Genomic DNA, 15,949 nt, shown 5'->3' on the forward strand with positions numbered 1-15,949 from the left:
TTCTATACATTAGAAAATGTTAGACTGAACCATTGCTTCCATCATAAATGATAAACTTTTACTTATCCCGGTATTATTTAATCATAATATGGTATAGAAAAATGTTTAAATCGTGAAAAAACTTGAAAAAGATAAAATTAATAGGTTAACGCATAATGGGCGGGGCTAACACAGATCATAAATGACAGTCAAGGTCATCAAGTTGACGTATATAGCAATTATTACTAAATCCATGTATAGAATGACTCATTTTCTGCAATTAATTAAATCGATTAGATAATTATTTTACAGGGTAATATCTTATTTCAAACCTATGAAAATGATTTTTAATTATTGTTTCAAGTTCGATTTGTTTTGTTTGGAATCTAGACATTTAAATATGGCGGTGGTGTCATTACTAACACCAATAAGATACATGCGTAGAAACATCGTTACTATGGTCATAATTTATAACTATACAATGTTGCCAAATTAGATTTAGTAAACGTATTTTTCATATCCAGTTTCGTGTCATGGGTGAATGAAATATTAATTTTATCTATTTTCGCAATACTTAACCTTTTATATATTTTCTTAGTCTAACAGAATTTGACGATATACGTTGTTGATCCATATGACTGAATGTAACTTGAAATTGATATCCCTACCAGCTGTTTTCTATTTCGCGACCGTGGTTGTTTAGTAGAAATCGCTGTTGAGCACCTTAACCTAACATATTATTCTAACTTGCTTTAAGTTATTATTTAAGAAGGAATAACGGTTTTCAATTAGTTTTTTTTAACTGATTATTATATTAATAAAATTCAACCCACTTAAACCGATAGAAAAAATCTAACAAAAGACCATGTGCTTCCGGTAATTTAATCTATGTTTCTCGTTACGTACAGCGTGTGTCATAAATACAACAATCTGGATCCAACACCAGATTTTAAAAATTAACATCTGTCGAACAACACTTAATTATTTTTGGCCAAGAAACGTTTACTGAGATTTAAAAGAATGATATTACGCATGCCAGTTCCGTTTTAATACATGTGATTCGACAGGGACGGACTTACGACGCACTATAAAGTTCATTACATTAAAATTGATAATTATCGATCTAATCCCTTTTCAATTATAATTATTGGAAGGTGACTAACAATATCAGGAAAACAGCTGAGTTGTATGACGTGTAATTTGAATTATTTCTTATCAGGAGCAACTTATGAAATTGGTTGTTGTCGTTCAGTATTTGACATAATTTTTCCTAATTCAATTATATTAATTTTCTCAAGTATTCAATCGGAAAAATTGTAGAAGTAATAGAGAAATTTACTTGATTTTACTAAAAACACTGTAAATTACATAAATTAATATCAAAATAGTTACTAGAAAAAGTAAAAACCTGCTCATATATTCTGCTACCCTGATGATGATGAACATATCAAAATAGCATTTTCTTTAGAAACAAAAGTTCATAACTTGTTTAATTCAAAGTATACGTTTTCTAAGTAACATCTAGTTTCAAAGACACAAATTTAATATAATGAGGTAAGTGATTATATTCTTGCTCAATCACGTTTACGAGAAATGACACGATGAAAATCGTTTATATCCGCCATGTTGTTAAACGTTCGAAAGCTTCCTACTTTAACCCTCGTTGACTCTTTTGATTGATAGTAGAAAAAATTATCAACACAATAGTTCAATCACCTCAATAGATAATCAAACCGAAAAATAAAAAACCGAATTTGATAAACATTAATTCAATACAAAAGTGGAAAGTCCCGAATTTTTATATAACAGATGATTCAAGACGGCAAATTTGGTTAGAAAAGTGATGACAGGAAACCGGTGTGGTTAATCATCGGTGAAGGTACTTCCTGCGTCTTCGAGGTATATACAGAATGAATCTGTAATTTGAAATTGATTCGTATAGTCCATATACTAATAATAAATAAAAATGCTGGTTTATTATGGAAATTTCCGCCATGATTGTGACGTCATCCGTCAAAACTTTACCTAAATCTGACTCGTATAAAAACAACTTAAAAAACGAAGAATTTGAAGACCGTTTGTGACCGTCGTTTAATAGAATTGTTCGTATGTGGAATATAGCGAAACCACGTTGCCAAGCTTCAATAAATTCGTTAAATCTAGCGTATAAACGAAATATCTATTACGAATTAGTTAGTAATGTCTAAATTAAATGTATGTGTTAAATATTATTTACCGAGAAATAATTACGATGTGGATATATTGATAACGGTGTTTTAAAAATAAAAAAAAAAAGATAAAATAATTGATAAGGTTACGAGAAACAATGCGAATAACTCGAAATGCCATGAAACAGCTCGAAATATACGAGGGTTGCTTAAAAAGTTTTCCACTTAGGATTTTTTTTCTTTAATCGTTTTTATTTTTCAAACTAGTCTCGTTCTGAGTGTATTCTTAGTACACCCCTGCACCTTCGAGGACATAATTTCAGTATATACAGTACGAATCCGTAATTTGAAATTGATTCGTATAGTCCACATACTAATAATAAATAAAAATGTTGGTTTATTACGGAAATCGTTTTATTTCCGCCATAATTGTGACGTCATCCGTCAAAACTTTACCTAAATCTGACCCATATAAAAACAACTTAAAAAACGAAGAATTTGAGGACCGTTTGTGACCGTCGTTTAATAGAATTGTTCGTATGTGGAATATAGCGAAACCATGTTGCCAAGTTTCAATAAATTCGTTAAATCTAGCGTATAAACGAAATATCTATTACGAATTAGTTAGTAATGTCTAAATTAAATGTATGTGTTAAATATTATTTACCGAGAAATAATTACGATGTGGATATATTGATAACGGTGTTTTAAAAATAAAAAAAAAAAGATAAAATAATTGATAAGGTTACGAGAAACAATGCGAATAACTCGAAATGCCATGAAACAGCTCGAAATATACGAGGGTTGCTTAAAAAGTTTTCCACTTAGGATTTTTTTTCTTTAATCGTTTTTATTTTTCAAACTAGTCTCGTTCTGAGTGTATTCTTAGTACACCCCTGCACCTTCGAGGACATAATTTCAGTATATACAGTACGAATCCGTAATTTGAAATTGATTCGTATAGTCCACATACTAATAATAAATAAAAATGTTGGTTTATTACGGAAATCGTTTTATTTCCGCCATGATTGTGACGTCATCCGTCAAAACTTTACCTAAATCTGACTCGTATAAAAACAACTTAAAAAACGAAGAATTTGAAGACCGTTTGTGACCGTCGTTTAATAGAATTGTCCGTATGTGGAATATAGCGAAACCACGTTGCCAAGTTTCAATAAATTCGTTAAATCTAGCGTATAAACGAAATATCGATTACGAATTAGTTAGTAATGTCTAAATTAAATGTATGTGTTAAATATTATTTACCGAGAAATAATTACGATGTGGATATATTGATAACGGTGTTTTAAAAATAAAAAAACGATAAAATAATTGATAAGGTTACGAGAAACAATGTGAATAATTTGAGATGCCATGAAACAGCTCGAAATATACGAGGGATGCTTAAAAAGTTTTCCACTTAGGATTTTTTTTCTTTAATCGTTTTTATTTTTCAAACTAGTCTCGTTCTGAGTGTATTCTTAGTACACCCCTGCACCTTCGAGGACATAATTTCAGTATATACAGTACGAATCCGTAATTTGAAATTGATTCGTATAGTCCACATACTAATAATAAATAAAAATGTTGGTTTATTACGGAAATCGTTTTATTTCCGCCATGATTGTGACGTCATCCGTCAAAACTTTACCTAAATCTGACTCGTATAAAAACAACTTAAAAAACGAAGAATTTGAAGACCGTTTGTGACCGTCGTTTAATAGAATTGTCCGTATGTGGAATATAGCGAAACCACGTTGCCAAGTTTCAATAAATTCGTTAAATCTAGCGTATAAACGAAATATCGATTACGAATTAGTTAGTAATGTCTAAATTAAATGTATGTGTTAAATATTATTTACCGAGAAATAATTACGATGTGGATATATTGATAACGGTGTTTTAAAAATAAAAAAACGATAAAATAATTGATAAGGTTACGAGAAACAATGTGAATAATTTGAGATGCCATGAAACAGCTCGAAATATACGAGGGATGCTTAAAAAGTTTTCCACTTAGGATTTTTTTTCTTTAATCGTTTTTATTTTTCAAACTAGTCTCGTTCTGAGTGTATTCTTAGTACACCCCTGCACCTTCGAGGACATAATTTCAGTATATACAGTACGAATCCGTAATTTGAAATTGATTCGTATAGTCCACATACTAATAATAAATAAAAATGTTGGTTTATTACGGAAATCGTTTTATTTCCGCCATGATTGTGACGTCATCCGTCAAAACTTTACCTAAATCTGACTCGTATAAAAACAACTTAAAAAACGAAGAATTTGAGGACCGTTTGTGACCGTCGTTTAATAGAATTGTTCGTATGTGGAATATAGCGAAACCACGTTGCCAAGTTTCAATAAATTCGTTAAATCTAGCGTATAAACGAAATATCGATTACGAATTAGTTAGTAATGTCTAAATTAAATGTATGTGTTACATATTATTTACCGAGAAATAATTACGATGTGGATATATTGATAACGGTGTTTTAAAAATAAAAAAAAAAAGATAAAATAATTGATAAGGTTACGAGAAACAATGCGAATAACTCGAAATGCCATGAAACAGCTCGAAATATACGAGGGTTGCTTAAAAAGTTTTCCACTTAGGATTTTTTTTCTTTAATCGTTTTTATTTTTCAAACTAGTCTCGTTCTGAGTGTATTCTTAGTACACCCCTGCACCTTCGAGGACATAATTTCAGTATATACAGTACGAATCCGTAATTTGAAATTGATTCGTATAGTCCACATACTAATAATAAATAAAAATGTTGGTTTATTACGGAAATCGTTTTATTTCCACCATGATTGTGACGTCATCCGTCAAAACTTTACTTAAATCTGACCCATATAAAAACAACTTAAAAAACGAAGAATTTGAAGACCGTTTGTGACCGTCGTTTAATAGAATTGTTCGTATGTGGAATATAGCGAAACCACGTTGCCAAGTTTCAATAAGTTCGTTAAATCTTGCGTATAAACGAAATATCGATTACGAATTAGTTGCCATGAAACCAGCTCGAAATATACGAGGGTTGTTTAAAAAGTTTTCCACTGGTCTCGTTCTGAGTGTATTCTGAAACCTGAAAATTTGAGGTTAGGTAACAAGAAAAAAGTCGCTGGCGGCTAGTTAGGTGAAACGAATAATTTTTTTTTGTTGCAGATTGTGCGGATCGAGACTGTTTGCGGTGCGGTTCGAAAGGATGCGTCAAATGCGCCAATTTAATCGTCCACCCGACGCGAGCGTGCGTCTCGGAATGCCCGTTCGGACACGTGCAAAAGTGGAGCACCACCGTAGACTACGTGGGAAAAGTGTGTCGCCACAACGGGAATTTCCTGGGATTGTCCAACAACGCCATCGCCGTCTTAACCGGCGTACTGACCGGTACAATCCTTTGCGTCGTACTCCTAGCGTGCGTCGTACTGTACGTAAAATACAGAAGAAAAAATTTTCCTTCTTCGAGCGAAACCAGCTCGGAAGCTGACGATACGCCGGAACGGAAGGATTTCGTCAAACAATTGGAAACTTTGAGGCCGTACGCGGAGAATTACTTGGATATGTTGAACGACACCAGGAGGCAGATAAGAGAATTGCACGTAGAAGGAGACGCGTCCGCTGTATCGGTGTACAGACCCGTAGTACGAGATTTAGCGAAGATCCTCCTGTTACTGAACAGACCCGTCGATAAATTGACCGCGCCCGACGATTGGGAGCACCTCTTCGATTGGGCTGAAAAGGCCTTGAAGAGGTACAAGAGAATGAGCGAAACGTCTCATTTACAAGTAGCGCAGCTGGTCGATTTTTTGCAGGGACCCGTCATAACCACCGATATGGCTAGAGATGCGGATAGTTCGCGTGGCAGTACCACTATGAGTACCTTCAAGCCGAACCAAGCGTTCGGATCTAGTTTAAGTTTGCAAGATATCGCTATTAATAATTTTACGAGTAATTATGACTCTAAATGTCATTTACCTTTGAATCCTCAATGGAAATTCGAATATTCTTTGGTAAATAATGTGCCGAACTCCGAATTTAACCCCACTTCTTGGAAAAACAGTAAAGAATATTTGAATAATTCTTTATTTTTGGAAGACGACTTCTATCAACTCGGGTTTAGACCACAAGACGAAATAACGACTGAATTGTAACGAATAATTTCAATAACTTCCTAAATAATTACGGAAAATTTACGACTTCCCCCTGTATCGTCTACAACCGTTATATTATTAACAATATTATAACGAGTCTCTATATGCAACCAACAATATCATATTAGTATAATTGGTTGCCTATATCAGACTAAATCAACGAGAAATTTAAATTTCCAAATATTTTCGTCCATATATATATATATATTTTCTATCTCACCCTGTATAGTTTTACAGAGAGACGACTTTTATCAATTTGGAATTAAAACTCCAGACGAAACAACGACTGAATTGTAACGAATAATTTCAGTAACTTTCTAAATAATTACGGAAAATTTACGACTTCCCCCTGTATCGTCTCCAACCGTTATATTATTAACAATATTATAACGAGTCTCTATATGCAACCAACAATATGATATTTGTATAATTGGTTGCCTATATCAGACTAAATCAACGAGAAATTTAAATTTCCAAATATTTTCGTCCATATATATATATATATTTTCTATCTCACCCTGTATAGTTTTACAGAGAGACGACTTTTATCAATTTGGAATTAAAACTCCAGACGAAACAACGACTGAATTGTAACGAATAATTTCAGTAACTTTCTAAATAATTACGGAAAATTTACGACTTCCCCCTGTATCGTCTCCAACCGTTATATTATTAACAATATTATAACGAGTCTCTATTTGCAACCAACAATATCATATTAGTATAATTGGTTGCCTATATCAGACTAAATCAACGAGAAATTTAAATTTCCAAATATTTTCGTCCATATATATATATATTTTTTTATCTCACCCTGTATAGTTTTACAGAGAGACGACTTTTATCAATTTGGAATTAAAACTCCAGACGAAACAACGACTGAATTGTAACGAATAATTTCAATAACTTTCTAAATAATTACGGAAAATTTACGACTTCCCCCTGTATCGTCTCCAACCGTTATATTATTAACAATATTATAACGAGTCTCTATATGCAACCAACAATATCATATTAGTATAATTGGTTGCCTATATCAGACTAAATCAACGAGAAATTTAAATTTCCAAATATTTTCGTCCATATATATATATATTTTCTATCTCACCCTGTATAGTTTTACAGAGAGACGACTTTTATCAATTTGGAATTAAACCTCAAGACGAAACAACGACTGAATTGTAACGAATAATTTCAGTAACTTTCTAAATAATTACGGAAAATTTACGACTTCCCCCTGTATCGTCTCCAACCGTTATATTATTAACAATATTATAACGAGTCTCTATATGCAACCAACAATATCATATTAGTATAATTGGTTGCCTATATCAGACTAAATCAACGAGAAATTTAAATTTCCAAATATTTTCGTCCATATATATATATATATATTTTCTATCTCACCCTGTATAGTTTTACAGAGAGACGACTTTTATCAATTTGGAATTAAAACTCCAGACGAAACAACGACTGCATTGTAACGAATAATTTCAGTAACTTTCTAAATAATTACGGAAAATTTACGACTTCCCCCTGTATCGTATCATATTTGTATAATTGGTTACCTATATCAGACTAAATCCAGGAGAAATTTAAATTTCCAAATATTTCCTAATCCTCCTGTATAGTTTTACCGAGAATTACGGGATAGTTCCGTGTAGGTGTCGCTAGCGTCTACTACAATTATATTAACAGTATTATTACAATATGCAACCAGCAATACCGCATCAGTATAATTGGTTGCCTGCATAAAATTATGGAATTCCAAATATTTACGTCGATATATAAATTTCCAACTTCACCTTGTATAGTTTGTGGTAATGATACATTACACTTTTTTTTCGTAAAATTTAGAATGGTGTCGCTACTGCATACCAAAATGTACTAGTCAAACATTTTTTTAAACTTTTTATGTTTGTGTATATCCACATGATTGTATATTATGTTAGAATTAATTATATCAACCTAATTGTATAATTTGATAATAAATTTATTTATATACACGTCATAACTTTTTTTTTATTTTTCTTATACAGTGAGTAAAAAACGTTTAAATAAAAAATGATGTTAACAGAACGAAATTACGTTTAGTTTTTTTACGAAATTCACGTTAAGAGGTATAAAATTTTTTATCAAAATTTTCATACATCGAAATAAATCGTTACCTAATAGTCAATCTTCAATACATATTTAAATATAGAACAAAATTTTAATAACCTTATTTTTTTAACTCACCTCGTATCTATATAGACAAACTGTATAAGAAATGAATAATCACAAGTATTAAGTGCGAAATAGATTAAAAGCAGTAAATAATTAATATTTTATTCAAAATTAATCTTTCTAAAAATTTCTAAATAATATGTGTGGTGCCATCTATTAAATTGTACCTGGATTAACTAAGTTTTTATTTCCTGGCGTTGCGTAATGTGCTGCTCTCTGCAGGAAACCTCATAGAACTGACGTAAATATTTAACTCGATCGGTAAATAAAAATCAAAACATCTAACTGTCGAACTCCGCCTACTTTTCATATTCCGCCGGTCAGTGACCAATCTACGTGTAATGCAGTTTGAGCGTTTGGGTACGCTCCTGTGTGGTGTGCAATAGTTTAATCAATTGTTTATCATTTTAATTGCTTATACAAATATCAGGTAATTGTAAATGTCGATAATTAAGCTTTGTTTTTGAGTTTAAAAAACATTTCGGCTAGAATGTAATTAGACTTGCTCGACAGGCGTTGTCTTGGTGCTTCATTGACATATGCAAGAGAGGTTTTGTTTTTAGTTTTGTGTTTTGACATTGTTTTATAAATATATTCAGTTACGAAGATAGTTTGAATTCACGTCTCAACTTTTATAACAGAATCACATGTTCATCACATTTTCTCTCTCTTCAAGGATTTAACGGTTACAAAAATGTTTAAATTTATTAAGGCCAAAGGGCCTCATCAGACCGCCGAAAGACAAAAGTTGCAGAAAGAGCTGTTTTGTTATAGAAGGGTGAGTATTTTACTAAAATTTTCGTATTAAATTATTTTTATTGCTGATGGGTTATAAGATTAATGTTTTACCTGATCGACTTTATCTGATTCTCTTATCAATATAACCATTCCCGGATAACAGGTGTGTGAGATACATTATATTTTCGCTTAAAGCAAATATTAGGTTTCTATTATTCTGTGAGATAAAAAAGTTACAAAATATCAGATGAATAACAAATTTGTACTAGAATTTTGTCACCTTCACTAGTTAAAATTTAGGTTATTAATTTTTTTGATATGTTGACAATAAAACTGTTTAATATATATAGTATGAGTCATTTTCTCGTGTAAATTTAAAAGATAATATCATCCTTATAGAATTCAGTTAATTACTATTTAAGTAAGAAATTATATACACTAATAACTAGAAAAACTTACATTAATCTATTAGAAAGGCTATTTTTTAAATTAATTTCGTCATTTATTAGTGTTTTCCTTAGTTCGAGGTTTTCCATTTTATTTTAAAATCTACTAATGTGAAGTTGTACAGATTTAAGAGAAATAATTAACGTTAAATGTTAAATTATCGAACAAAAATACTTCAAACTTCCCCAACTTGAAACTCTTCTTCAGTTGAAGTATATACTTTTACTTTAAGGGGGTGATCAATTAATATTAAATTGGGCGCCACAAATTTCTCAACTGACGACGTTGAAAGTGTATAAAAAGAGGTGGAAAAACTGGAAACACTGTGATGTACCGGTTGAGTCCTTTGTGTTGTTGAACTCCAACCAGGAAGCTGTAGGACTGCGGGAAAACAATAAAATAAGGAAGGAAACGGGAACATAGATGTAAAATATTAGACTGGGACTTATATACGTAAATCCGGGATGGTTGCAGCCCTCAACCGAATTTCCAATTGTTGGAGTTGACTTTACTAAGATGGTGATGTACCGGTTGAATTTCCACCGGGCAGCACTAGAACTGCAGGAAAACTTTAAAATAAGGAAGAAACGGGAACATAGTCTAACATATGAAAAAAATGTCTAAAATATAACGGAAAATGTGTACTCTTCCATTAATTAACACTGTAATTATTTGAAAATTATTAATAACCAGTTTTGATGTACGCAAAGAAGAGTTTACTTGGATTATCTTAAATTTTCGACGAAAAAATTCATCTCATGATGAAATTTTGGAACCTTTTCTGAAGGAGATCATGTGTTGTTTGTACATGAACCTTAGAGGCTCTTATTGGGCCTCTAACTATATTATTTTCTTGAAGGGAGTTATCAGTTTCATACCCAGGACAATCTTCTATTAGAATAATGAAATTCCTCATTACAGATTATGAAGAAGTAATTAATTTATGAATCTTGTGACATATTTAAAACTATTTGTTGTTTGTAGTATATACTATATCGATATAGTTTCAAATATCATATAACTAACCTATTTATTAATAATTTTATGTCCGCAATGATCGAAATCATTACGAAACTTGCTATTTTGTGAAATCTACAGACTTTTTTAGTCTACATGAACCTTATTGGGCCTCTAACTATATTTTTTGCTTGAAGGGAGTTATCAGTTTGATTCCAAAATTATTTACAAAATAATAATATCGCATTTTGAAAGTTTTTAAACGAAAATAAAATATTCTTCTAGTAAATATTCTATTTAAACTACATTGTAATAATTTTTTGTTTATTCAATGACACCAACAGCCTCAATTTTCACAGTTAGCGGGAGTTTGATCATTTTACCGTTATACTGAATGCTGGCGTGAGTCATAGCTTTTGATTACGTTCTCTCTCGACGTCGTATTTTTATAAAAATGTAGAATTAAAATACGTTCAGTGATTATAAGCGGAAAATTAGATGACTGATCGTATTTATATTATTGAATATTGATGCTGAACAATATTACAATAACTATAAAGATCAAATCGTAATTTTACTTCAGAAAAAACTTACTACTAAGCAAAATCAACTCGGAAACGGGAACATAGATGGAAATTACTAAAGAAGGAATGAGTAGGTAGAACAGATTTGAATAAAAAGGAACTTATATTGTTTCTGGGACTTATATACGGATATCCGGGGTGGTTGCTGCCCTTAACTGAATTCCCAATTGTTGGATTTGAGTTTAATAAGATGGTGATGTACCGGTTGAGTATTTGTGTGGTTGAGCTCCAACCAGGAAGCTCTAGAACTACAAAAAAACGATAAAATAATGAAGGAAGCGGGAATATAGATGGAAATTAGTCTGGGTGATACTGTAAAATATTGGGTAGCGAAGTTTCGACGAGACCGTACGATCTGCGAAGTCCAGCAGCCCGATTTTCGTCGATCGAAAGCATTTTGCGCAAGATCCGTTATTCCAATGGCCAAAATTAATGAATCAAAGCTTGATTGGCTACCTCACGCATACTATCCGCCAGATTTAGCTCCCTAGGATTATTTTTTGTTGAAGAAATGGCTCGGAAATTAGAGTTAGTTCAATCACCTTCATATCTAACCTCAAAATATTCATCGAACTTTATATTTGGACTCAACTTTCGTTGATTTTATTAAACAAATATGAATTATGAGAAAATTGCATCAATAGTTATCATTTATATACCGTGTGATGAATAAATATTGTACAATTTAATATTTTCTATAAAATTGACACAAATATTTCGAAAGTATTAACTGTTACTAACAAACGTGAAATAAAATGTTGTGTTATTAGCATCGCGAGTTTGCTTTTCGTGGGAATTTTATTAATAAACACAATAGACTATAATCCGCAACATGTATTAATTGTGAAAACTAAAACTCGATTTGAATAGAGAAATATTTGTTGCTGCGAACACCGCTGAGAATGTTTAATAATACTTCGCAACTTTCACCATTCAAAAACTAATACAAGTCGTTGTAAATAAAATTTCTTGGCAAAACTGTCACCCCTTCGAGATTAGGTGAAGGTGAAGCAGGTTTAGTAGCGCCTCTAAGCTGAAAAGCTAGAATTACATCACGGTATCAAAATGTGTTGTGTAGAGAATCGCACGGTGATTAAATACGTGCGTTAAGAAGAGTTCAGTCAAACACAAATACATAAAAGATTTAGTGGATGCATTAGGGAGTATTAGAAAAGTTAATATCGTGAGTTTGTTTATTCGGAAAAAATTAGAATTGCTAGAAATTCGATGCGTTACCTGGTTATAAGGGGGTGCAAAGGATCAGAGTTGTCATTTGTATATCATTTAACTGTAAAGTTGATTTTAAATCTGTTTAAGTCGATTTATAATTCTAGTTTCTTCCAATTTTTCTGGACCAAGCATCAAAATTCCAGGCTAAAGTCACTTGATTGGTCCTCTAGGGATAGTAAACGAAAAATTTGATGCCTCTAGTTTTATATTTTTATAATTTTTAAGTGATTTATCGAAGTGGATTAGAATATTAATTGTGGGGTTTTGATTTATATTTTCGAAAATTTCTTTCGGCTTAAATTATCAGGATATTTTGACTTATTGATATGATGTTATCGATACTACGTTTCCTGTGTTCGATATCATATCTTATTTACATTTGCAAGGGAAAAAATTTATCGATCGTTTTCAAAAAGTATAAGCGAAAAAACAATAACAAACAATAAAAACTAAAAAACAATAAAACAATAACAAACAAAAAAACAATAAAAACTAAAAGAAACAATATTACTAAAAACACAATAACAAACAAACAAAAACAATAAAAACTAAAAAAACAAAAAAAAAAAAATAAGAAAAACCAAAAAACAATAAAAACTAAAACAATAACAAACAAAAAAAAAGAATATAAACTAAAACAATAAAAAACAAACAAAACAATAACAAACAGAAAAAAACAATAAAAACTAAAAAACAACAAAAACTAAAAAAAACAATAAAAACTAAAAAACAACAAAAACTAAAAAAAACTAAAAAAAACAATAAAAACTAAAAAAGCAATGGCAAGCTGAAAAAAACAATAACGAACAAACAAAAACAAAAACTAAAAATTAAAAAAACTAAAAAACAATAAAAACTAAAAAAAACAATGACAAACAGAAAAAAACAATAAAAACTAAAAAACAATAAGACTAAAAACACAATAACAAACAAACAAAAACAATAAAAACTGAAAAACAAAAAAAAATAAAAAAAAAACCAAAAAACAATAAAAACTAAAAAACAACAAAAACTAAAAAAAAACTAAAAAAAACAATAAAAACTAAAAAAGCAATGGCAAGCTGAAAAAAACAATAACGAACAAACAAAAACAATAAAAACTAAAAACTAAAAAAAAAATTAAAAAAACTAAAAAACAATAAAAACTAAAAAACAATAAGACTAAAAACACAATAACAAACAAACAAAAACAATAAAAACTGAAAAACAAAAAAAAATAAAAAAAAAACCAAAAAACAATAAAAACTAAAAAACAACAAAAACTAAAAAAAAACTAAAAAAAACAATAAAAACTAAAAAAGCAATGGCAAGCTGAAAAAAACAATAACGAACAAACAAAAACAATAAAAACTAAAAAAAAATTAAAAAAACTAAAAAACAATAAAAACTAAAAAAAACAATGACAAACAGAAAAAAACAATAAAAACTAAAAGAAACAATATTACTAAAAACACAATAACAAACAAACAAAAACAATAAAAACTGAAAAACAAAAAAAAAATAAAAAAAAAACAAAAAACAATAAAAACTAAAACGATAACAAACAAAAAAAAGAATAAAAACTAAAACAATAGAAAACAAACAAAACAATAACAAACAGAAAAAAACAATAAAAACTAAAAAAGCAATGGCAAACAGAAGAAAACAATAAAAACTAAAAAACAATAAGACTAAAAACATAAAAAACAAACAAAAACAATAAAAACTAAAAAACAAAAAAAAAATAATAAAAACAAAAAAACCAAAAAACAATAAAAACTAAAACAATAACAAACAAAAAAAAGAATAAAAACTAAAACAATAAAAAACAAACAAAACAATAACAAACAGAAAAAAACAATAAAAACTAAAAAACAATAAAACTAAAAACACAATAACAAACAAAAACAATAAAAACTAAAAAAAAACTAAAACTGAAAAAAAAGTGGCAAGCAGAAAAAAACAATAAGACTAAAAAACAATAAAAAATAAAAAAGCAATAACGAACAATAACAAACAAAAAAAAGAATAAAAACTAAAACAAGCAAAACAATAAAAAACAAACATAACAATAACAAACAAAAAAAGACAATAAAAACTAAAAAACAATAAGACTAAAAACACAATAACAAACAAACAAAAACAATAAAAACTAAAAAACAATAAGACTAAAAACATAATAAAAAACAAACAAAAACAATAAAAACTAAAAAACAAAAAAAAAATAATAAAAACAAAAAAACCAAAAAACAATAAAAACTAAAACAATAACAAACAAAAAAAAGAATAAAAACTAAAACAATAAAAAACAAACAAAACAATAACAAACAGAAAAAAACAATAAAAACTAAAAAACAATAAAACTAAAAACACAATAACAAACAAAAACAATAAAAACTAAAAAAAAACTAAAACTGAAAAAAAAGTGGCAAGCAGAAAAAAACAATAAGACTAAAAAACAATAAAAAATAAAAAAGCAATAACGAACAATAACAAACAAAAAAAAGAATAAAAACTAAAACAAGCAAAACAATAAAAAACAAACATAACAATAACAAACAAAAAAAGACAATAAAAACTAAAAAACAATAAGACTAAAAACACAATAACAAACAAACAAAAACAATAAAAACTAAAAAAAAAACTAAAAAAAAACAATAAAAACTAAAAAAGCAATGGCAAGCTGAAAAAAACAATAACGAACAAACAAAAACAATAAAAACTAAAAATCAATAACAAACAAACAATAAAAACAAAAAAAAACAATAACAAACAATAAAACAAAAACTGAAAAAACAGTAAACACTAAAAAAACGATGAAAATAATAGCAAACAAAAAAAAAAACAATAAAAACTAAAAAAAGACGAAAAAGAAACAACAAAAATAAAAAAAAAAAAACAAAACCTAGTTTCTAGGTTTTCCTAGTGAAGCCACAAGAGGATCTCCCCCTGACAAGGAGTTATATATCGGGTACAGTTGTGAAGAAGGCGAAGGACCTTTCGGATTAGGTCTTTTCTTGCCGAAAACGGTTGGAAAGGGTTCACCAGAGACAGATAAAACACACACACACACACACAGACAGACATCAAGACGTTAAGACCAAGAAGACAAAAAACAAAAAGAATCCTAAAATCCCCCATACAACTCTGGGGAGAAAATAGAATCTAAGCGCTAAAGTGTAACGCGAACGAGGTTGAGAACCTGTCGAAATGACAGGGTGTGGTGGAATGTCCCTCGCATCAATCCGCGGCTTTGTCCTTTTTAAGAAACACTTGAACACGTCTTGAAAGATTAGATAAAAAAAGGACCCAGATATATTCTTGAAATAAATGAGTTGCGTAATTTAATAATAATAAAGAAAGTTTGTCTATGTAAATATTTAATACCGAAATTCAACGCTAATTCTAATGTAAGGCTTCCGTCAAGATCTAAGTGAAATTCTTTTATTTGGGGTAGGATAAAACAAACACAAAATTGATC

The 15,949-nt window shown here is 29.6% G+C and overlaps 2 protein-coding genes across 6 annotated transcripts in view; both read left to right on the forward strand.

Moving 5' to 3' along the window:
- The window catches only part of LOC130450542 (uncharacterized), a 29,607-nt gene extending 21,287 nt beyond the window's left edge, over positions 1-8,320 (forward strand). The window contains exon 2 of the mRNA XM_056789009.1: positions 5,322-8,320. Within this exon, the coding sequence (XP_056644987.1) occupies positions 5,322-6,307 (986 nt within the window). The 3' untranslated portion in view covers positions 6,308-8,320. The remainder of the gene's footprint in view (positions 1-5,321) is intronic.
- Positions 8,321-8,841: 521 nt separating this feature from the next.
- Positions 8,842-15,949, forward strand: part of LOC130450110 (lethal(2) giant larvae protein) — a 38,889-nt gene continuing 31,781 nt past the window's right edge. For 2 of the 5 annotated variants that reach the window (XM_056788306.1, XM_056788308.1), the window contains exons 1-2: positions 8,856-8,963; positions 9,210-9,311. In XM_056788306.1, the coding sequence (XP_056644284.1) occupies positions 9,228-9,311 (84 nt within the window). In that variant the 5' untranslated portion in view covers positions 8,856-8,963; positions 9,210-9,227. The other 3 variants (XM_056788309.1, XM_056788310.1, XM_056788307.1) reach the window with 3 other exon arrangements.

Source organism: Diorhabda sublineata, chromosome 11 (assembly GCF_026230105.1).
Source record: "Diorhabda sublineata isolate icDioSubl1.1 chromosome 11, icDioSubl1.1, whole genome shotgun sequence".
Taxonomy (NCBI): Eukaryota; Metazoa; Arthropoda; class Insecta; order Coleoptera; family Chrysomelidae; genus Diorhabda; species Diorhabda sublineata.